The following is a 23,841-nucleotide window of genomic DNA, read 5'->3' as shown; positions in this document are numbered from 1 at the left end:
AGGGATTAGAGTCCTCTGACTCCCAAGGTGGTGTTCTTTTCACTAGGCAACACTACTCCTCTTAAATACCTTCACACCCTCCTCCTCAGACTGTTGTCCCCATGTGAAACAGTCACTGTGTCCAATCTGAGGTACTGTATTTATCTCAGTTCTTGGCATAGTATTTGGCATAGTGTAAGCCTTTAGCAAGTTTCACATTGATTATTATCTTAAACAGAGGGGTGATGTCCTTAAAGAACCTTTTATTAAAGCAAACTCTTGACATGGAGGTGTTCATACGTTGACCAGCTCCACCCACCTGCCTGCACCTGTTTCTTTTGACACCATAGCAGGTTCTGCTGCTTGTCTGCTGTGTAAACTTGGGTAAGTTTCTTCACTTCTATGGGCCTCAGTTACCTTATCTGTATCATGCGGATGAAGACTGTGAGCCCCATGTGGGACAGGGACTGTGTCCAACCTGATTTGTTTGTATCCAGAACAGTGCTTACTACAGTGCCTTGTACATTGTAAGCACTTAACAAATGCCATCATCACCATCATCTATCCCCTCACATGATGTTGGAAAAATGTTTTGTAATTTCCCAACAGTTTTAATCCAAAATGCATAGTGGAAACCCAGATTATGGGCAATGCAACTACTGGGCAGTAAAAATGTGTGAAGAAGAAGCTGGACTCATCTGGAGTGAACAATGTATTTATTTAGTGCTATAACATATGGTAGGGGGATGAGGCTGTTTAGAATTCCTCATTTTGGAAGCTTTTAACAGCTTTTATTATTTTTTAATGGTACTTGTTAAGTACTTACTACATGCCAGACACTGTTCTAAATGTAACAATAGATAAACGATAATCAGGTTGGACACAGTGATTTGGGCAATCACTTCAGTTCTCTGTGCCTCTGTTACTTTACCTATAAAATGGTGATGAAGACTGTGAGCCCATGTGGGACATGGACTGTGTCCAACTTGATTATTTTGCATCTACCCCAGTGCTCAGTTCAGTGCCTGGCACACAGGATTTAACAAATAATGGTAAAAGGACAAAATAAAGTTAAATCAGATGTAGAGGTGGATTCAGTCCCTGGAGTTTACAGAATGACAGATGGAGGAGGACTTAATCTTTATTTTGCAGTAGAGGTAATCGAGACACACAAAAGTGACTTGCCGAAGATCACAGAGCAGACACAGGTGGCAGGGCTGGCAGAAACTCCTCACCCTAGGCTTCAAGGCTCTCCATCACCTCGCCCCCTCCTACCTCACCTCCCTTCTCTCCTTCTACAGCCCACCCTGCACCCTCTGCTCCTCTGCCGCTAATCTCCTCACCGTGCCTCGTTTTCGCCTGTCCCACCATCGACCCCCGGCCCACGTCATCCCCCGGGCCTGGAATGCCCTCCCTCTGCCCATCCGCCAAGCTAGCTCTCTTCCTCCCTTCAAGGCCCTACTGAGAGCTTACCTCCTCCAGGAGGCCTTCCCAGACTGAGACCCTTCCTTCCTCTCCCCCTCGTCCCCCTCTCCATCCCCCCATCTTACCTCCTTCCCTTCCCCACGGCACCTGTATATATGTTTGTACATATTTATTACTCTATTTATTTTACTTGTACATATCTATTCTATTTATTTTATTTTGTTAGTATGTTTGGTTTTGTTCTCTGTCTCCCCCTTTTAGACTGTGAGCCCACTGTTGGGTAGGGACTGTCTCTATATGTTGCCAACTTGTACTTCCCAAGCGCTTAGTACAGTGCTCTGCACACAGTAAGTGCTCAATAAATACGATGATTGATTGATTAGATCCCAGGTCCTCTAATACCCAGGCCTGTGCTCTTTCCATTTAGGCCACACTGCCAGTGTTTCTGAAAGACAGCTTCAAACTATTAGCATTCAATAAAATCAATCAGTCTACAGGTTGTATGCATCATAATCTTATAAAAATAAATTTGGGCATTTGGAATATGATTTTATGTAAGTCTTTCAATGAAACCTCTTGGGGGAAGAAAATAATTGAGCAAGAAAAAACATGGATTACTTAAAATTTACCAGACTGGCCAGCTCTGAGTTCAACTAGAGAAGAATAAAAAGAACAGAGAGGATTCTAGAGGAGACCCAAAAGATGAATGAAAGGTTGGAAAATAGGCCAAAGGAACTAAGATCCTTCACTCCAGAAACACACACACACACACACACACACACACACACACACACACACACACACAAAAACAGGCTGAGATAGCATAATATCTTTCCTCATGTATAAGAATAGCTTTCATACTGTAGATGGGCAGCAGCAGGTCTTTATCACCATTCTTGACAGAATATAACAGTATGCTGGAAAAGGGATTTAGGCTGACTAGATAGAATAATTTCCCAAGGGTGAGGGTTGTTAACCACTGAAATTGATGGTGCTCACAGAATACATCCTTCTCGGGATTCCATTTGCAGATTGAGATAAATTCTCCTCTTTCTGGAATGGGTTTATGTACGTCTGCCTTCAAACTGGGAGTGGACAAAATAGCCTCTCAACGATTTTCCCAATCTACATCCCAAGCCCAGCCTGTCATCCAGAGGCAAAGCAATGCCGGACAGTAACTCAAGGAAGGCTTTTTGATAGTGATCAAGTTCCTTTGAAGCCTGTGACTCTCTACTCTCCACCTTCTGTCATCTGGTTAAATGTTTGGCAGCTGAACTTTTCACAGACACTTATCTACCAAAATTACAGCACTTGATTCCAGAGAGCTATTAACTGCCCTCATTTTATGAGGAAGCTTGGCTTCTATAACAAGCAGAATAAAACCTTCTCATGCTCAATAGGAAGCGTTAAGGTACTAACCACTTTTGAAGCTAGAAAGCATTCCTATGTTACTCATTGCATTTCACCCTCTCCCCCCTTTTAAGTACTGAATAACATTTCCTTGAAGAAGAAACCTTCAAAATATCTTTTGTGTCATGCCAAGTGGTAGTTTGGGTGATAATGTGCACTTGCTGAGTATTTTATTTTAATCATTTTAGACTGTTCCCAACTACTAATTAATAAAGCTTCCCAAACATCCCAAGAGGTAGGGATTATGCCAGAGACAGAAAAATTGACTTCTGCAGTTTAGTGAATGTATCCTGTTTATATAGTGAGCCAGTAAGAAATTCCCCCATTGAATTTAAGCTCTAACCAAAAGGACAAGACTATCTCTTGTATTCTCAACTGTAACTTCATCCATGAATAGTTAGTGAATGAGATGGCAATTTGAGCTTTCCTCTTCATTACTTTCTGGGTTTTAAATGCAACAAAGGAATTCGTTCTCCCTTAAATACAACCAAAGTCAGTGCATGTCAAATCTTAGAGCAGTTTGACAATTAAGTTAATAATAACTATGGTATTTATTAAACACTATGTGCCAAGCAGTATTCTAAACACTGGGGTAGATACAAGGTAGTCTGGTTGTCCCCACATGGGGCTCACAGTCTTAATCCCCATTTTACAGATGAGGTAACTGAGGCACAGAGAAGTTAAGTGACGGAGCTGGGATTAGAACCCATGACCTCTGACTCCCAAGCCCGGGCTCTTTCCACTAAGCCACACTGCTTTAGGTTGCAGAATATACACCCGCTTTAACTCTCTTTCTCTTTTAATGGTATTTGTTAAGCCCTATGTGCCAGGCACTGAACTGAGCACTGAAGTAGATGCAAAACAATCAGGTTGGTCACAGTCCGTGTCCCATACGAAGCTCACAGTCTTCGTCCCCATTTTACAGATGAAGTAACTGAAGAACTGAAATGACTTGCCCAAGGTCACGCAGCAGACATGTGGCAGAGCTGAGATTAGAACCCAGCTTCTCTGATGGCCCAGGATCTTTCCACTAGGCAGCACTGCTTCTTGCCCTGCTTCCCTAATTATTGGCTTCTTAATGAGCTAGAATTATGAGGATTTACTCCTTTTATCTCAACTCAGGATGGAAGGACAGGAAAATAATTGGTAGGGGTCACATGGATCTGTTTTTCTATGTTTTTCCCCATGTAAGATTATGTCTTGTGATGGCTTGATGGCTCTGAAAATCTAGATGATTGGCATCTTTTCTCTTTAGAAAAGGAAATGTTGCAAACTTTTGAAACATGAGGTTTTATGTTTCTGCTTTCTGAGTAGTGACTATCTTGTTGTGATGAGACTGTAAAACTGAAAATCTCAAAACATAAACCTAGAGAATTACAGTCACTTAAACTGCTCTGGTAGGAGGATCATTTTGAATCAGATGAATTCCTGCTCTTATTTATTGAAAATTTGCAATTTTGATACCCTGCGGGTCTATCAGCAAGCTGAGAACACATCAGGTGGAAACAGGGAAGCAGCATGGTATAATGGATAGAACACGGGCCTGGGAGTCAGAAGGTCGTGGGTTCTAATCCCGGCTCTGCCACTTGTCTGTGTCACCTTGGGCAAGTCACTTCACTTCTCTGCCTGGGAGTCAGAAGGTCATGGGTTCTAATCCCAGCTCTGCCACTTGTCTGTTGTGTCACCTTGGGCAAGTCACTTCACTTCTCTGGGCCTCAGTTCCCTCATCAGTAAGATGAGGATTCAGACTGTGAGCACCACCTGGGACAACCTGATTACCTTGTATCTAACCCAGCGCTTAGAACAGTGTATGACATGTAGTAAAGCACTTAAACCTATTATTATCATTATTATTGGGAGAACTTAAGCTCAGTGTGGGCAGGGAATGTCACTGTTTATTGTTGTATTGTACTTTCCCAAGCACTTAGTACAGTGCTCTGCACACAGTAAGTACTCAATAAATAGGATTGAATGAATGAAGGAGAGGGAACCTGTTTTATCACTCCACTCCACTGTTTCTGGACTAAAGAGCAGCTCTACTCTCCCTGCCCTGGGGGCAGAGTCTCTTCCTGGTGGTGTGACCATGCAGCTCCTGTAACCTAGAGTAGGAATAATAATCATTGTGCTATTTGTTAAGTGCTTCTTTGTGCCAAGCACTGTACTAAGCACGGGGGTGGATACAAGAAAATCAGGTCTCACATGGGAATGCAGTCATTAAAAGAAGACTGTAAGGAAAACAGCTTATTACATAGTTTTTACCTGCATGTAGCATTGTCAATTTCATAGAAACTGTATTTTCCCTGAACATGTGGTGCCTTGCTTGCCTTTATAGGTTTTAACAAAAGCTCGCCTACATTTGACTGTTTGCCGAATGCACAGCAGATCACTAGTTTCTGAAGGAATTCACTTTTGTGACCGAAAGCCCTTTGTCAAATTCTCCCTTTTCGTCTTTATTTCCTGAGGCAGAGGAGGTCTGTTGGCATTCCCTTCTCTTCCAGTTTCATTCCTCCTCTGGGTCAGTGCAGGATTTTTGGTTGGTAGCCAATTCTGTTCATCTGTTTTGATGCTATTGATACCTGTTTACTTGTTTTGTTGTCTGTCTTCCTTATCTATTCATTCATCCATTCATTCAATCGCATTTATTGAGCGCTTACCATGTGCACAGCACTGTACTAAGCGCTTGGGAAGTACAATCCGGCAACATATAGAGACGGTCCCTACCCAACAACGGGCCTTCTAGACTGTGAGCCCATTGTTGGCTAGGGATTGTCTCTGTTGCCGAATTGTACTTTCCAAGTGCTTAGTATAGTGCTCTGCACACAGTGCTCAATAAATACGATTGGCTGAATGAATGGGGGTGGGGAACTGTAGTGACAAGCAGGGTTTTCCATGAGGGAAGAAGGGTTGATAGCAATGATAACAGCACAGTAGGCTTACAAGGGGAAAGGGAGACTATTACTGCCTTCCCCAGTTGTCTTCAAAGTATTTTTTTAACAAAGTGGTTTGACCTACAACAGTCTTTCAGGCAAAACAACACACACACACACACACACACACACACACACACACCCCACACCCCCCCCTTCCCACCTCCCCTACACTACTGATGGTAAAATTCCTTCTGTGAGTAATAACCAATTCATTACTAACAGTCTCCCTCACAGCAGGGTCACTTAAAGTTGCCTCTTGCTGCATTGTTGCAGTGTCTGGGGTGATTTTTGTTTCTTCTTCTTTAGCACGTTCTTCTTATGTTCTCAGTTGGTGAGAAAATCACCCTGTTTCCAACTGCTGAATTCCAGGCTAATCTGCTTTCTTTTGCTGCCTTCCAAGAGTGTGACTTTCTTTGCTCAGACCATGTTGTTAAAGTATTTGTGTCACTGACTCTTTAAAGGTTTCTTCCACCTTCCCTCATTAGTGTCTACATTTCAGCTTAGTGTTTGTCAAATATCCGAATATTTGGCTGTTCATTTTTCTCAGGAATCCCACCCAATAAAGCTCTGATGGAATGACCATTCCTTACAAACTGGTGGACTGACTGCCTAGAGGCACTCAATCAATAGTGCTTACTGAGCATCTACTATGTGCAGGGTACTCTAAGTGGTTGTTAGGGTATTGTAGATGTAGGAGGCATAGGAATCCTGCCCACAAGGAGTTTAGACTCGAAAGGAGGGGACAGATATGCAGTGAATTACAGATTGAAGCACCAGCATTGGCTTAGTGGAAAGAGCATGGATTTGGGAGTCAGAAGGACCTGGATTCTAATCCCACCTCCACCACTTGGGTGACCTTGGGCAAGCCAGTTAACTTGTCTGTGCCTCAGTTACCTCATCTGTAAAATGGGGATTAAGATTGTGAGCCCCAAGTGGGACAACCTGATTACCTTGTATGTACCCCAGCACTTAGAACAGTACTTGGCACATAGTAAGTGCTTAATAAATACTATTATTATTATATACTAGGAATACATTCTTAAATACCAACATAAAAGATCTTGTCTTCCCAGATCTAATCGTTTGTGGTCCTGCCATATCTTCAGATGATGTTCATTCATTCATTCAATTGTATTTATTGAGCACTTACTGTGTGCAGAGCACTGTACTAAGTGCTTGGGAAGTACAAATCGGCAACTTATAGTGACAGTCCCTACCCCAAAATGGGCTCACAGTCTAGAAATCTGGGGGCAAATTTTCAGTTGACTGTCAGTGAGAAGACTTGTAGGTCACGGTTTTTGGGAGACAAGGCAATAAAAACGCTGGAAACGAGCAGCTGATTAGAGATATAGCTGAAAGCTCTCTAGTGGTTGAGTGGTGCTATGCCCTTTACCACATATACTGGGTCAGAAATACAGAATTTACTATAACACCCAAGATAATTTTATTTTAATAACACACAACTAGAGAGCATTATTCAGTCTCTTGGGTTTTTTTTTTCCTGTTATGTGGGAATGGAACAGCACGGGGAATCATCCAATATATCTAATGCTGAAAACATTTAGAAGGCTGGAAGTGCTTAAAATCCCTCCACTGACAAATTGAATCTGATGGGTTGGGAATGATGCCATAGGGAAAGGCGGTGAGGGAAAAGGGACAATGGGGCTGTTTTGTTTAGAAGACAAACTTTCACCTCTTCTCCCTTATTCCCACTCTGCTTCCCAGTTCTCCTTTCCTTTATTGGAATCCAGTTGATTCCTGCCCTTCTTGCTCTCCACCCCACTCCAATCATATATTCCAGGTCTTCTCTAGGACCTCTTTGGTGTTTCCAGCTTTCAAGTCAGTGATAGATTCCAGGTAGCAAAATTGAGGCAGGGTAAATTGGATGACCCCCATCTAGCTTATACCCACCCAGGCTTTTGGAGCTGCATTAGAAATCGGGCATTTTTGGTAGATCCAGATACCTCAGAGGAATAGAAGATTCAACACTATAATGGCTTTATAGATTTCTAATTTGGCTTGACTTCTCATTTTTAAGTGATGATAATGCCATTAAATTAATAAACAAAAATGATCATCATAGAGAGAACCCGAGGCTGTAATATTGTTATATCTTCTTAAGCAAAACACTTTGGGGCTTAATGCGAACTCCTTGTGAGCAGGGACTGTATCTATCAACTCCGTTAATATTGTACTCTCCCACCTGCAGAGCAGCGGCTTGGCCTAGTGGAAAGAGCCCAGGCCTGGAAGTAAGAGGATGTGGTTTTTAATCCTGGCTTCACCACTAGTCTGCTGTGTGACCCTGGGGAAAGTCATTCAACCTCCTCATCTGCAAAATGGGGATTAAGACTGTGAGTCTTATGTGGGACAGAAACTGCCCAATGCAGTTTCTTATGTCTACCCCAGGGCTTAGTCCTGTAACTGGCCCATAGTGAGCACTTAAAAAGTACCTTAAAAAAGGTTTAGTACAATGCTCTGCACACAGTTAGTGGTAGTAACTGTATTTACTAGTAGTAAATACAATCATTCAATTGTATTTATTGAGCGCTTATTTTGTGCAGAGCACTGTACCAAGATTGATTAATGTATCCAAGAATGCAGAAACCTCAGGATTCTGGGGGCAACTCAGAACTCTGTTCTGAAGAATCTCACTAGTTTGTAGGAATCTTCATGATTTTGCATAAGTGGGGTTCTGGGATTCTGAGGAGACAGAGGTGACAATGGTTCCCCTTTTCAGTCTCAAACTAATTAACCTAAGGAGTAGCCATGATGTATTTCATCTCGACTGGAAACTCGTTGTGGGCAGGGAACATGTCTGCTAACTCTATTGTATGGTACTCTACCAAGCACTTAGTACAGTGCTCTGCACACTCAATAAATACCATTGATTCATTCATTCAGTCAAATTTATTCATTTATGTATATTAATGTCTGTCTCCCTTCCAGAGTGTGAGCTCGTTGTGGGCAGGAATTGTGTCTGTTGTTGTATTGTACTCTCCCAAGTACCTAGTACCGTGCTTTGCACACAGTAAACACTCAATAAATACTGTCAAATGAATGACTGAATGTACTGAGCACTTACTGTATGCAAAGCACTGTACCAGGTACTTGGGAGAGTACAGTATGACAATAAACACACTCCTGCTCATGAAAATTGATTGTCAATCCTCTAATGAAGCCTTGTCATAGTAGTTTAAAGGTGACGAACATAGCTAGTCATTCAGTGAGATGGCATGGTGCCTGTTTAGGGGTATTGCACAACGAGAATTTCCAGCTAAAAAGATTTCCCAAGTCTTTGAGGTTTTGCACAGCTTATGAGATTGTAAATACAGGCTAAACGGGCATTTTATCCTGAGACAGAAACATTTGACAGTCTTCATACTTCATTTCCTTTGATGCGACAGAATAATTTATTCTCTAGCATTTTCTGTTAGAATTTCCATTCTTGGATGCATCAATCAACCGATAGTATTTATTGAGCACTTACTGTGTGCAGAGCACTATATTAAGCATGTTTCTTTTACGATATTTTTTAAGTGCTTACTATGTGCTAGTGTTTAGTAGTTGCTGTGGGCACAGGATGCAGTTGCATATTAGTGATCTCCGATCTAAGGCTTCCAGATTTTTCCCCAGTTAAGGGTCAGGCCTTGATTGTCATTTGTATCCCTAGCTAGATCTTACACGTGTTGGGGGAAATTAGACCCAGAAGCCAGCTCCTGCCCTTGCAGTTCTTGTTACCAGATTGCAGAGCTCCTACGGCCCTGAAGTCTCAAACAGAAGGGAATGAGAGGAGGAAGCGAAATGGATATCTAAACAGGACCAATTTGGCACTTTAGGATTATGGGAAAAAATTCTAGTGGGTCCGTGTAGGGTGAGCCCATTTGGGCTCTGTCCTTGAGCTACTGAGAGCTCACCTCCTCCAGGAGGCCTTCCCAGACTGAGCCACCTTTTTCCTCTCCTCCTCCCCATCCCCTCCGCCCTACCTCCTTCCCCTCCCCACAGCACCTGTATATAGGTTTGTACAGATTTATTACTCTATTTTACTTGTACATATTTACTATTCTATTTATTTTGTTAATGATGTGCACCTAGCTTTATTTCTATTTATTCTGATGACTTGACACTTGTCCACATGTTTTGTTTTGTTGTCTGTCTCCCCCTTCTAGACTGAGCCCATTGTTGGGTAGGGACCATCTCTATGTGTTGCCAACTTGTACTTCCCAAGCCCTTAGTACAGTGCTCTGCACACAGTAAGCCCTCAATAAATATATTTGAATGAATAAATGAATGAATCAGAGGGACTGAATTGAATCTCTCCTGGTAGATGGTAAGCTCCTTGAGGATAAGGATCATGTTTACTAAACCTGTTATATTGAACTCTCCCAAACACTTAGAATGCTGCTCCTCACCCGGTAAGCTCTCAATAAATACCACTGATTGAAGACATTGGTTCCATACTGGATCTGAAGAGATTCGGTGCCTTGAAAGGAGTTAAGCCCTATCTGGAAGCAGAGGAGCTATTTTTCCTGCCCCTTCCCCATCTTCTTTCCCTGTCCTAAGTCTTCATGATGGGAACTTCCTGGTTCTCAGTGCTCAGTACAGTGCCTGGCACATAGTAAGCACGAATACCATTATTATTATTTATCAGTAACACAATGACCTGGTACATAAACCTTCCACCTATTAACCCAGGGAAGTCAGGTTTTGATTTTGTTGGGGAAGGAGATGAGAGAAGGGCTAACCATATCTTATCTGGAAAACAACATGGATTGGAGTCCGCGACTCCATTCTTGGGTGATCATCATCAAACGATAAATCAATCTTTTAGAAACGATATATTCTAACTCCTTTCTTTTTCCTGAGTTACAAGTTTCTACATAATAATAATAATGATGGCATTTATTAAGCACTTACTATGGGCAAAGCACTGCCAAAATTCAAATTTTTAGAACTTGGTAAATTTGAAATTGTAGCAAACTTCTCTAGTGCATAGAATAAATTAAATACACTCCCACACTTTTACAAGTCCAGTATTTTGAGGGCATGGAATCAAACTGGAAAATAAAATTCCTGACATTCAGTGACTGTCAGTAAACATAGTTTGAATGCTCTCTACTATGCTTTTGAGGAAAAAAGTGCAGTCTTTAAAAATTATGCATAGCTGTGACATTCATAACTGAAATGTTATGTTCCAGTTAAAAAAATAGCATTCTATAAACAGAAAACCTTTGGAGAGTAATACAAATGACCCTCTGTATTCTCATTACTTTCTAATCCTCCTGATCTCTGTGAAAGCGAAGGAGTTACCAAGAGGCTGGTGTATCTGAGGCTGGTGTGACTTCAATATTGAAGTCTTTATTTCTACTATTAATGAAACTGATCAAGAGAAAGAGAAGGTCCAGAAAGAACAGTTATGGGGTAGAGAAAGTGATTTAGAGTGAAAAAGACTTAGGCCAGGGCTAACCCAGTCGGAGAGAAGCTTTTGTCTTCTTTGATGGGCCTGGGGGTCAGAGGACCTTGGTTAGAATCCTAAGTCCACATGTTCGATATCTGACCCTGGGCGAAGTCACTTAACTTCTCTGTGCTTCTGTTTCACTTGTAAAATGGGGATTAAATGTCTGTTCTCCCTCCTACTTACTGTGAGCACCACACGTGACATGCATTGTGTCTGACATGATTACCTTGTACCTAGTCCAGCAATTAGTAGCATGATTAGTCCAAAGTAAGCATTTAACAAATCCCACTATTATTATTATTATTACCGGAAGCACCATTTAAGAAAGGGAAGGAGTCTTGGTGCCAAGTGAAAAATTCTCAGGGCTGAAAGACTCCAAGAACAGTAACAGTAATGATAATTGTGATATTAAGTGCTTACTATAATGTACTAAGTGCTGGAGTAGATATGAGATAATTAAGTCCCACCTGGGATTCACAATGTCAGAAGGAGAACAGCTATTGAATCCCCAGTTTGCCGGGGGAGAATGGAGGCGTTGAGAAGTTGTGACTTGCCCTAGGTCACAGAACAGAGAAGTGGTGGAGCAGGGATTAGAACCCAGGTCCTCTAACTCCCAGGCCCATGCTCTTTACACTAATCCACACTACTTCAAAAGGTTCCTATCAACACTTCCTTTGTTTTAGTAACTTAGTTATGGTAGGTGGATAAACAGTCCTTGGATCCAGATCTTTTGGTCTCATGGCTACCCCATGTTCACAGGCTCTCGGTTTCTGCTGGCCCCTCACCCTGGGATGCCTCTTCCCACAGTGACAGGTAGGCAGAGGGCAGAAAGAGGCTGGTGCAGAGCTGTGGCTTATCTGCCCACAGGAGGAAACGGCCTGCCTTAGGAAAGGGAAGAGCCATCATTGTGCAAACCGATAAAATTCCCCGTGCTGATGGTCATGTTTGTTGCGTTGCTGTTCTCTGTCTCCCCCTTTTAGACTGTGAGCCCACTGTTGGGTAGGGACTATCTCTATATGTTGTCAACTTGTACTTCCCAAGCGCTTAGTACAGTGCTCTGCACACAGTAAGTGCTCAATAAATACGATTGATGATGATGATGACTCCAAGTAAAGGTTCCTGGTGACCATCTCTTTGTTTTCTCAGGACACCAAGGAGGTCAGTGCAAGGATGCAGAAAGCTCCGCAGAAGGCCACTGCTGCCTCGGCCTGCAGCCACTTCGCCTCGTTCCCAAATCACTAGAGCTAATTCACTCATTCATTCAATCGTATTTATTGAGCACTTACTGTGTGCGGAGCACTGTACTAAGTGCTTGGGAAGTACAAGTTGGCAACATATAGAGACGGTCCCTACCCAACAACGGGCTCACAGTCTAGAAGGGGGAGACAGACAACAAAAAACATGTGGACAGATGTCAAGACATCAGAATAAATAGAAGTAAAGCTAGATGCCCATCATTAACACAATAAATAGAATAGTAAATATGTACAAGTAAAACAGAGTAATAGATCTGTACAAACATATACAGGTGCTGTAGGGAGGGGAAGGAGGTAGGGCGGGGGGAGGAGAGGAAAAAGGGGGCTCAGTCTGGGAAGGCCTCCTGGAGGAGGTGAGCTCACAGTAGGGCTTTGAAGGGAGGAAGAGAGCTAGCTTGATGGATGTGTGGAGGGAGGGCATGCCAGGCCAGGGGGAGGACATGGGCCAGGGGTCAACAGCGGGACAGGCGAGAATGAGGTACAGTGAGGAGGTTAGCGGCAGAAGAGTGGAGGGTGCGCATTGGGCCGTAGAAGGGGAGAAGGGAGGTGTTCCCAGCAGTATCCTCAGAGGAGCTCTCCTCCCTCCTCTCAAGTGCTACTCCGGCCACCTGTGCTTCTGAACCCATTCCCGCTCATCTCATGAAATCTCTCGCTCCATCCCTTCTCCCCTCCTTAACTTCCATCTTCAACCGCTCACTCTCCACTGGTTCCTTACCCTCTGCCTTCAAACATGCCCATGTCTCTCCCATCCTAAAAAAACCCTCTCTTGACCCCACCTCACCTTCTAGTTATCGCCCCATGTCCCTCCTACCATTCCTTTCCAAACTCCTTGAATGAGTTGTCTACACTCGCTGCCTCGAATTCCTCAACACCAACTCTCTCCTCAACCCCCTCCAGTCTGGCTTCCATCCCCTACATTCCATGGAAACTGCCCTCTCAAAGGTCACCAATGACCTCCTGCTTGCCAAATCCAATGGCTCATACTCTATCCTAATCCTCCTCTACCTCTCAGCTGCCTTTGACACTGTGGACCACCCCCTTCTCCTCAACACGCTATCCTACCTTGGCTTCACAGACTCCGTCCTCTCCTGGTTCTCCTCTTATCTCTCCGGTCGTTCATTCTCAGTCTCTTTTGCAGGCTCCTCCTCCCCCTCCCATCCCCTTACTGTGGGGGCTCCCCAAGGTTCAGTTCTTGGTCCCCTTCTCTTCTCGATCTACACTCTCTCCCTTGGTGACCTCATTCACTCCCACGGCTTCAACTATCATCTCTACGCTGATGACACCCAAATCTACATCTCTGCCCCTGCTCTCTCCCCCTCCCTCCAGGCTCGCATCTCCTCCTGCCTTCAGGACATCTCCATCTGGATGTCTGCCCGCCACCTAAAACTCAACATGTCCAAGACTGAACTCCTTGTCTTCCCTCCCAAACCCTGCCCTCTCCCTGACTTTCCCATCACTGTTGACGGCACTACCATCCTTCCCGTCGCACAGGCCCTCAACCTTGGTGTCATCCTCAACTCTGCTCTCTCGTTCAACCCTCACATCCAAGCCGTGACCAAAACCTGCCAGTCTCAGCTCCGCAACATTGCCAAGATCCGCCCTTTCCTCTCCATCCAAACCGCTACCCTGCTCGTTCAAGCTCTCATCCTATCCCGTCTGGACTACTGCATCAGCCTTCTCTCTGATCTCCCATCCTCGTGTCTCTCCCCACTTCAGTCCATACTTCATGCTGCTGCCCGGATTGTCTTTGTCCAGAAACACTCTGGGCATGTTACTCCCCTCCTCAAAAATCTCCAGTGGCTACCAATCAATCTGCGCATCAGGCAGAAACTCCTCACCCCTCGGCTTCAAGGCTCTCCATCACCTCGCCCCCTCCTACCTCACCTCCCTTCTCTCCTTCTACAGCCCAGCCCGCACCCTCTGCTCCTCTGCCGCTAATCTCCTCACCGTGCCTCATTCTCGCCTGTCCCGCCATTGACCCCCGGCCCATGTCCTCCCCCCGGCCTGGAATGCCCCCCCTCTGCCCATCCGCCAAGCTAGCTCTCTTCTTCCCTTCAAGGCCCTACTGAGAGCTCACCTCCTCCAGGAGGCCTTCCCAGGCTGATCCCCCTCCTTCCTCTCCCCCTCGCCCCCGTCTCCATCCCCCCGTCTTACATCCTTCCCTTCCCCACAGCACCTGTATATATGTATATATGTTTGTACATATTTATTACTCTATTTTACTTGTACATATCTATTATATTTATTTTATTTTGTTAATATGTTTGGTTTTGTTCTCTGTCTCCCCCTTCTAGACTGTGAGCCCACTGTTGGGTAGGGACTGTCTTTATATGTTGCCAACTTGTACTTCCCAAGCGCTTAGTACAGTGCTCTAAACACAGTAAGTGCTCAATAAATATGATTGATTGATTGATTAGGAGGGGGCGAGGTGATGGAGAGCCTTGAAGCCGAGAGTGAGGAGTTTTGCTTGATGCGTAGGTTGACTGGCAGCCACTGGAGATTTTTGAGGAAGGGAGTAACATGCCCAGAGCGTTTCTGCACAAAGATGATCCAGGAAGCAGTGTGAAGTGTAGACTGAAGTGGGGAGAGACAGGATGATGGGAGATCAGAGAGGAGGCTGATGCAGTAATCAAGTCGGGATAGGATGAGAGATTGAACCAGAAAGGTAGCAGTTTGGATGGAGAGGAAAGGGCAGATCTTGGTGATGTCGCGGACACGAGACTGGCAGGTTTTGGTGACGGATTGGATGTGAGGGGTGAATGAGAGAGCAGAATCGAGGATGACACCAAGGTTGTGGGCTTGTGAGATGGGAAGGATGGTAATGCCGTCTACAGTGACGGGAAAGTCAGGAAGAGGGCAGGGTTTGGTTGGGAAGATAAGGAGTTCAGTCTTGGACATATTGAGTTTTAGATGGTGGGCAGACATCCAGATGGAGATGTCCTGAAGGCCGGAGGAGACGGGAGCCTAAAGGGAGGGAGAGAGAGCAGGGGCAGAGATGTAGATTTGGGTGTCATCAGTGTAGAGATGATAGTTGAAGCTGTGGGAGCAAATGAGTTCACCAAGGAAGTGAGTGTAGATCGAGAACAGAAGGGGACCAAGAGCTGACCCTTGAGGAACACCTACAGTAAGGGGATGGGAGGGTGAGCTAATCGTCCTCATGAGAATGAAGTGTTTTAAGTACCTGCAAAAACTGCGTTTCAGCCAATTTCCTTCAAATTCTTAAGGCTATAGTTTGGATATTTAACCCCCTCCAAATCTACCTGTAGCTCCAGCTGAAAATAGCGATTGCATTATGGCATTTAAACTATTTAACCATTTCTATTAAACTATTTTTTCCAGAGGTTGTAATTACAGCTTTGTAGTTATGCATCCACTAAAAAGCAATGATCTGGAGGTTCTTTGACAAGAGTTGCAACTGCTGAGGTTGCTGATAGTGTTAGACTTTTTTTAATAATAATTGTTGTATTAAGCTCGTACTCTGTGTCAAGCACTCTGCCAAGTGCTGGGGTAGATACAATATAATCAGATCAGATACAGTCCCTGTCCCACATGGTGCTCACAATCTTTTATGGAGGGAGAATAGATACTGAATCTCCACTTCTCAGATGAGGACCCTGAGGCACAGAGAAATTAAGTGACTTGCCCAACGTCATACAGGAGGCAAGTAGGAGAGCTGGCATTTGAACCCAGGTCCTCTAACTACCAGGCTTGTGCTCTTTTCATTAGCCCAAGGTACTTGCCATCAGCGCTTAGTACAGTGCCAGGCTGATGTGCCAGCCATAACAAGCATGGTTTAGCGGAAAGAGCACGGGCTTGGGAGTCAGAGGTCGTGGGTTCGAATCCCAGCTCAGCTTATCAGCTGTGTGACTTTGGGCAAGTCACTTAACTTCTCTGTGCCTCAGTTGCCTCATCTGTAAAATGAGGATTAAGACTGTGAGCCCCATGTGGGATAACCTCATTGCCTTGTATCAACCCTAGAGCTTAGAACAGTGCTTGGCACATAGTGAGCACATAGCAAATAGTACGGTGCTTTCCACACACTAAGCGCTCAATAAATACGATTGAATGAATGAGTGAACATATACCATTATTATTATTCCAGCGCTTAGAACAGTGTCCAGTGCTTAGAACAGTGCTTGGCACATAGTAAGCGCTTAACAAATGCCATCATTATTATTATAGCAAGCGCTTAACAAATACCATAATTATTATTATCTCAATGCAATCATTGTCATCATCAATGGTATTTATTGAGTGCTTACTGTGTGCAGAGCACTGTACCCACAATAAAATGCCACTGAGTAACCTTGTTTCTTTGGACCGTTCCCCTGACCCTTTTAGGATGGTGATCCCAGTGTCTGTCAGGGTTTGGGCTGCCAATGCAAGTTCATAGTTATTTAATGTTTTCCAGAACAGATATAATGAGGCTGAGGACCGGCATCAGTCCACCGCCTAGGAGTTGAGGAATGCTTTTCCAAATAAGCCTGTCTTTCATTCATTCATTCAATTGTATTAATTGAGTGCTTACTGTGTGCGAAGTACTATACTAAGCACTTTGGCAAGTACAGCATAACAATAAACAGACACATTCCCTCCTCCCTTACGCTGCATAGCCCTCAAACCAGTACTGGGAAGAATGGCCACGTAGGGCTCCCAGTCTTGATCCCCATTTTACAGATGAGGAAACTGAGGCCCAGAGAAGTGGACTTGACAGATGAGGAAACTGAGGCTCAGAGAAGTGGAGTGACTTGCCCAAATTCCCACAGCGGACAAGTGGCAGATCCAGGCTTAGAACCTATGGCCTTCTGATTCCCGGGCCCAGGTTGTAGCTACTAGGCCAAGCACATATCCCCAAGTGCATTCAGTTCGATCGTATTTCTGGAGCGCTGACTGGGTGCAGAGCACTGGGCTAAGCGGTCAGGAGAGTACAGTCTGAGGCCAACCTCACTCCAGTCAGGCTTTGTGATTGGGATTTGGTCATCTCCTCCCCCCAGGTCCGGGTAATAATAAAGATGGTATTTGTTAAGCACTTCCCATGTGCCAAGCACCGTTCTAAACACTAGGTTAGATACAAGGTTATCAGGTTGTTCCACGTGGGGCTCTCAGTCTTAATCCCCACTTAACAGATGAGGTAACTGAGGCCCAGAGAAGTGAAGCGACTTGCCCAAGGTCACACAGCTGACAAATGGCGGAGCAGGGAAGCAGTATGGCCTAGTAGCAAGAGCATGGGCTTGAGAGACATTGGTCATGGGAGCTTGGCACACAGTAAACGCTTAACAAATACCATAATTATTGAGTCTACATTCAATAATAGACTGGGCACTATATTCAATATAGACTGAGTCCACTTCAGTCTATACTTCACGCTGCTGCCCGGATCATCTCTGTGCAGAAACGCTCTGGGCATGTTACTCCCCTCCTCAAAAATTTCCAGTAACTACCAGTCAACCTATGCATCAGGCAAAAACTTCTCACTCTTGGCTTCAAGGCTATCCATCACCTCGCCCCCTCCTACCTCACCTCCCTTTTTTCCTTCTACAGCCCAGCCCGCACCCTCCGCTCCGCTGCCACTAACCTCCTCACCGTGCTTCGTTCTCGCCTGTCCCGCCATCGACCCCCGGCCCACATCCTCCCCCTGGCCTGGAATGCCCTCCCTCTGCACATCTGCCAAGCTAGCTCTCTTCCTCCCTTCAAAGCCCTACTGAGAACTCACCTCCTCTAGGAGGCCTTCCCAGACTGAGCCCCCTCTTTCCTCTCCCCCTCCCCACCCCCCCCGCCCTACCTCCTTCCCCTCCCCACAGCACCTGTATATATGTTTGTACAGATTTATTACTCTATTTTACTTGTACATATTTACTAATCTATTAATTTTGTTAGATGTGCATCTAGCTTTACTTCTATTTATTCTGATGACTTGACACCTGTCCACATGTTTTGTTGTCTGTCTCCCCCCTCTAGACAGTGAGCCTGTTGTTGGGTAGGGACCATCTCTATATGTTGCCAACTTGTACTTCCCAAGCACTTAATACAGTGCTCTGCACACAGTAAGCACTCAATAAATACGATTGAATGAACTGAATGAATGAACTGAGAAGCAGCAAGGTCTAGTGGAAAGAGCCCGGGCTTGGGAGTCATAGGTCACGGGTTTTAATCCCAGATCTGCCACTTGTCAACCGTGTGACCTTGGGTAAGTCACTTAACTTCTCTGGGCCTCAGTGGCCTCATCTGGAAAATGGGGATGGAGAGTGTGAGCCTCACGTGGGACAACCTGCGAGCCTTGTATCTCCCCCAACGCTTAGAACAGTGCTCCTCACACGGTAAGCACCTAACAAATGCCACCATCATGATTAGATCTCCTGATTTCTGACTCCCAAGCCTGTGGTTTTGCCACTGAGCCACGCTGCTCCTCTCGGCTGTCGGGGATGGGGGGATTTGAAGGGTGGGATGTCCCTCTGTGGGAGCATTGAATTGTGAGATGCAGCGTGGCTCAGTGGAAAGAGCACGGGCTTTGGAGTCAGAGATCATGGGTTCAAATCCCGCCCCCGCCACTTGCCAGATGTGTGACTTTGGGCAGGTCACTTAACTTTTCTGTGCCTCAGTTCCCTTATCTGTAAAATGGGGATGAAGACTGTGAGCCCCACGTGGGACAACCTGATCACCCCGTAACTTTCCCAGTGCTTTACGCATAGTAAGCGCTTAATAAACGCCCTTATTATTATTATTATTACTACTTTCCAAGCGCTTAGTCCGGTGCTCCGCAGGCAGTCCGCGCTCAGCAAATGCGATGGAATGAGTGAGCGAGTGGCTGAGAAGGGGAAGGCGGCGGGTTGGGGACGGCAGGTCCGGCACGACGCGGCCCCTTTAAGAGGAGGCGGGAACCCAAACTTCTCCCAACTCGGACGGACCGAGGGGGACGGGGAGGCCGCGCCGCCCCGCCCCGCCCCGCCCCGCCCCCCTCGGGCTTCCTCCTCCGACCTCCCCCCCCCCCGCCCCGGCTTCCTTCCTTCCTCCCTGCTGCCCCTGCCCCCGTCCGCGCTCCCCCTGTCCGCTCTCACCTCCGGTCCGCGCTCCCCGCGTCCGTCCTCCCCCCCGCCTGCTGTCCCCCGTCTGCCCTCTCCCGTTCCGCCGTCTCCCCCACCCTTGTCTCCCCCGTCCGGCCTTCCTCTGCTCTTCCCCTTCTGCCCTCCCCCTGTCCGTCCTCCCTCTGCTCCCCCCCGTCCGTGCTCCCCTCTGCTCTCCCCCCCGTCCGCTCTCCCCCCTCTGCTCTCCCCCCGTCTGCGCCCCCCCCCCCGCTCTCCCCCTGTCCGCCCTCCGTCTGCTCTCCGCCCCTTCCGCGCTCCCATCTCTGGACTCCCCCGTCCGCCCTACCCCCTCTGCTCTCCCCCCGTCCGCGCTCCCCCTTTGCTCTCCCCCTGTCCGTCCCACGTCTGGTCTCCCCCGTCCGCTCTCCCCCCTCTGGTCTCCCCCCTGTGGTCTCCCCGTTCCGCGCTCCCCCCTCTGCTCTCCCCCGGTGCCCGCCCTCCCTCTGCTCTCCCCCTGTCCGCTGTCCCACCTCTGCTCCCCCCGTCCGCTCCCCCCGCCCCAGCTTGTTCTCCCCCGCCCCTCCCCTCCCCTCCCCTCGCTCCGCCCCCGTCCCGTCGGGCCCCCCCTCGCGCTCCGCCGGCCGTTGGGGCGGGGCCGGACCGGGCCGTCCCGTCCTCCTCCACCTCCCTCCCTCGGTCCGTCCGCCCGCCGTCCGTCCGTCCGCTCCGGGGGCCATGGACTATCTCACCGCCTTCACGGCCAAGAGCGGGCGGCTCCTGCGGGGCCCGGCCGGACGCCCGGGGGGCGCCGGCCGGCAGGTGCGCTTCGAGGACTACCTGGAGGAGGCGGCCGACGGCCCGCAGCCCCCCGCACCCCGCTCCCGCCCTCCCGGTGAGACCCCCCCCCCCCGCGCCCCCTTCTCGCCTTCCCTCCGCCAAACGTTCTGCGCCGCCCCCAACCGGGGGCCCCAGTTTCCTCATCTGTAAAACGGGGATCGAGACTGGGAACCCTCGGTTGCCATTCACTCCCAGTAATAAGAATAATGATGGCATTTTATTAAGCGCTTACCCCGTGCGACGCACCGCTCTAAGCGCAGGGGAAGTTACAAGGTGATCAAGTTGTCCCACGGGGCGATCATAGTCTTCAGCCCCATTTTACAGATGAGGGAACTGAGGCACAGAGAAGTTAAGTGACTTGCCCAAAGTCACACAGCTAAGTGGCAGAGCCTGGAGTTGAACCCATGACCTCTGACTCCCAAGCCCGTGCTCTTTCCACTGCACCACGCTGATTCTCTACTGTACTGGTTTCAGGGCTATGGGGCGTCAGGGAGGAGGGAATTTGTCCATTTGTTGTTATGCTGTACTCGCTCGAGTGCTTAGTACAGTGCTTTGCACACGGTGAGCATGCAATACAATTGAATGAATGAATGAAAGGCAGGCACATATGGAAAAGCATTCCCCAACTCCCTGCTGGTGGACCGATGCCCGTCTTCAGCCACGTTATATCTGGCCTGGAAAACAGTAAATAACTATGGACTCCCCCTCCTGGCTTTCTCGGCTGCCCCAAACTCTGTGCCCTTCTTGCCGTCGGGGCGGCTCAGCTTCTCTAAGTGAAGAGACTTGCCCAAGGTCACTCAGCAGACAAGTAGCGGAGCGGGATTAGAACCCAAGCCCTCCGACTCCCAAACCCGGGCTCCTGGCACTGAGCCACGCAAGATCCACTATGCTTCGGTACCTTTCAGCTGTGTTCATTCTCATGCATTTCAAACTTACCAGGCTAGGCCACCCCTTGATGCCCTGCCCCGGACGACGTTTTATTCTGCTTCATTCCCCGTATGCGTGGCTCAAATAAAGAGAGGATACACCACAAATCCCCCACAACGTGTGTGGGTTTTTTAAAATTTGTGAACCTACCTTGCTGTGCCTCCTTACAGCGTTTAGTACGGGCACACCGTGAGAGACGGGCTGGGTCATGTTTGATGATGCTTTGTACATAGTAAGCGCTTAATAAATGCCATTATTATTATTATTATTATTATTATCTTGTATCTTACCCCAGTATGACACGGTGCTTAGACACCTAGAAGCCTCCGGGAAGTGTCATAGTTTGACACGAGCATACCTGTAGATGTATACATAGTTAAACTTTTGTGGTTTGTTGCTTTTTGTCTGTCAGTCATAAAATATTAAAGAACATAGTCCACAAAGTAAGTGGTGGAAACATTCATTCACTCAACCGTGTTTACTGACCGCCTACTGGGTGCATATTTCCAACAAAGATGGGAGATAAGAGTAATTGTGTTTGTTAAGCACTTAACTGTATGCCAAACACTGTTCTAAGCACCCGCGGTAATTACAATGTGATCAAGTTGGGTACAGCCCCTTTCTCACATGGGGCTCACAGTCTTAATCCACATTTTACAGATGAAGTAATGAGGCACTGAGAAGTTGCAGACTTGGCAGTGCCCAGGGTGGTAGTCGCCCAGCCACAGTAGTGGCCCTGGAACTGAATTACCAACTATTTCTGCCATAACTATTCTATTTCTATTCTATTTCAAGTATTTCTGCCATAACAGAGAAGCAGTGCGGCTCAGTGGAAAGAGCACGGGCTTGGGAGTCAGAGGTCATGGTGTCAAATCCCGGCTCTCCCATTTGTCAGCCGTGTGACTTTGGGCAAGTCACTTAACTTCTTTGTGCCCCAGTTACCTCATCTGGAAAATGGGGATTAAGACTGTGAACCCCACGTGGGACAACCTGGTCACCTTGTATCCTCCCTAGCACTGAGAACAGTGCTTTGCACATAGTAAGCACTTAACAAATGCCATCATTATTATAAATGGGGACCATTTCCATGCGCGTCGATTCAGGAAATCAGCCTAAAGCTGTTCAAGCAGAACTTGCAGGCCCACTGGTCCCAGGACCCTCATGAGACCCGAGAGTTTCCAGAAGGGGCTGAAGAGATTCCAAATAATGTTTTTTTTTCTAGTCTGTTCATTCTGTAAAGCCTATCCCCACACTTGAAATGATTAGTGGTAGCCTATGCTCACTTTAGATGAAGGCCCCAGACTTAACTGCTCGAAATAGGGCACTGCAGGGGCTCTCTGATCCCAGCCTGGTTGTGTTTGCATCCTTCCAGGCCCAGCCCACTAATTGAGATATTTGTGAAGTGCTTACCAAGTGCCAAGCACTGTGCTTATAACAGTGATAATAATAACTATGGTATTTAATTGCTTACTATGTGCCAAGCAGTGTTCTAAGCACTGGGGTAGATACAAGGTAATCAGGTTGGACAGTGTCCCTGACCCACATGGGGCTCGCAGTCTTAATCCCCATTTTACAGATGAGGGAACTGAAGCACAGAGAAGTTGTGATTGGCCCATGGTGACACAGCAGACTTCTGTGTGACTTTGGGCAAGTCACTCAACTTCTCTGTGCCTAGGTTACCTCATCTGTAAAATGGGGATTAAGACTGTTAGCCCCACGTGGGACAACCTGATCACCATGTATCCTCCCCAGCACTTAGAACAGTGCTCTGCACATAGTAAGCGCTTAACAAATGCCATCATTATTATTAAGGGGCAGACCTGGGGTTAGAACCCATGTCCTCTGACTCCCAAACCTATGCTGTTGCTACCATGCCATGCTTCTTATGCTGGAGTTAGGTTTGACACCTTCAGTTCAGACACAGTCCCTGTCCCACATGGGACTGACTTGAATAAGGGGAAGGAAGACAGTTGAGGAACCTGAGGCACAGAGAAGTTAAAAGACTTGCCCAAGCTTGCACAGCTGGAGAGTGACAGACTGGAACCCAGGTCTCTGGCCTCCCAGCCCTGTGCCCTTTCCACTGGACATGCTGCTTCTCATGGGAAGCCTATGTACTAGTCCTAGATTCTTCCCTTTCTTCCCAAGCCCAACTCTAGAAATTTATATAATTTGTAACTTTTTGATCTCATGAGACCATTTGTGTCAGAGTTGAAATATCTAGAGTTTTTGTTTCAGATGTTTTCTCTTCTAATTTTCCCTCTACAAACAGTTTAGTAGTGAAACTCCTTCTGCACTACTTGGAGGAGTCTAGTGTAAATTGAAATTCATTCATTGTCACATTTATTGAGTGCTTACTGTGTGCAAACTGATTGATGTACTAAGTGGATGGGGATGTAGGAAAATTATAAGGGGGTTAACGACAGTCTCTCCTTCTCTGTCCCAGTACTCCACATCATTTCTTAGTAACTGGTATGCGTAGTAACTGGGAAACATTATGGACTAGTGGAAACAGCTCCTGGCCTGGAGGTCAGAGGACCTGGGTTCCAGTCCTACCTCCACCACATATCATCTGCTGTTTGACTTTGGGTAAGTCACTTGGC

The 23,841-nt window shown here is 46.7% G+C and overlaps 1 protein-coding gene across 6 annotated transcripts in view; it reads left to right on the top strand.

Moving 5' to 3' along the window:
• Positions 1 to 23,841, top strand: part of OXR1 (oxidation resistance 1) — a 362,168-nt gene that overhangs the window by 253,549 nt on the left and 84,778 nt on the right. For 2 of the 6 annotated variants that reach the window (XM_038744618.1, XM_038744616.1), the window contains exon 1: positions 20,134 to 20,369. The exons of the other annotated variants lie outside the window; for them this stretch is intronic. In XM_038744618.1, the coding sequence (XP_038600546.1) occupies positions 20,213 to 20,369 (157 nt within the window). In that variant the 5' untranslated portion in view covers positions 20,134 to 20,212. Of the gene's footprint in view, positions 1 to 20,133; positions 20,370 to 23,841 lie in introns of those variants that run through there. 6 annotated transcript variants of the gene reach the window in all.

The sequence above is a fragment of the Tachyglossus aculeatus genome, chromosome 4 (genome assembly GCF_015852505.1).
Source record: "Tachyglossus aculeatus isolate mTacAcu1 chromosome 4, mTacAcu1.pri, whole genome shotgun sequence".
In the NCBI taxonomy this organism is placed as follows: domain Eukaryota; kingdom Metazoa; phylum Chordata; class Mammalia; order Monotremata; family Tachyglossidae; genus Tachyglossus; species Tachyglossus aculeatus.
This window is presented reverse-complemented; position numbering and strand designations above follow the sequence as displayed.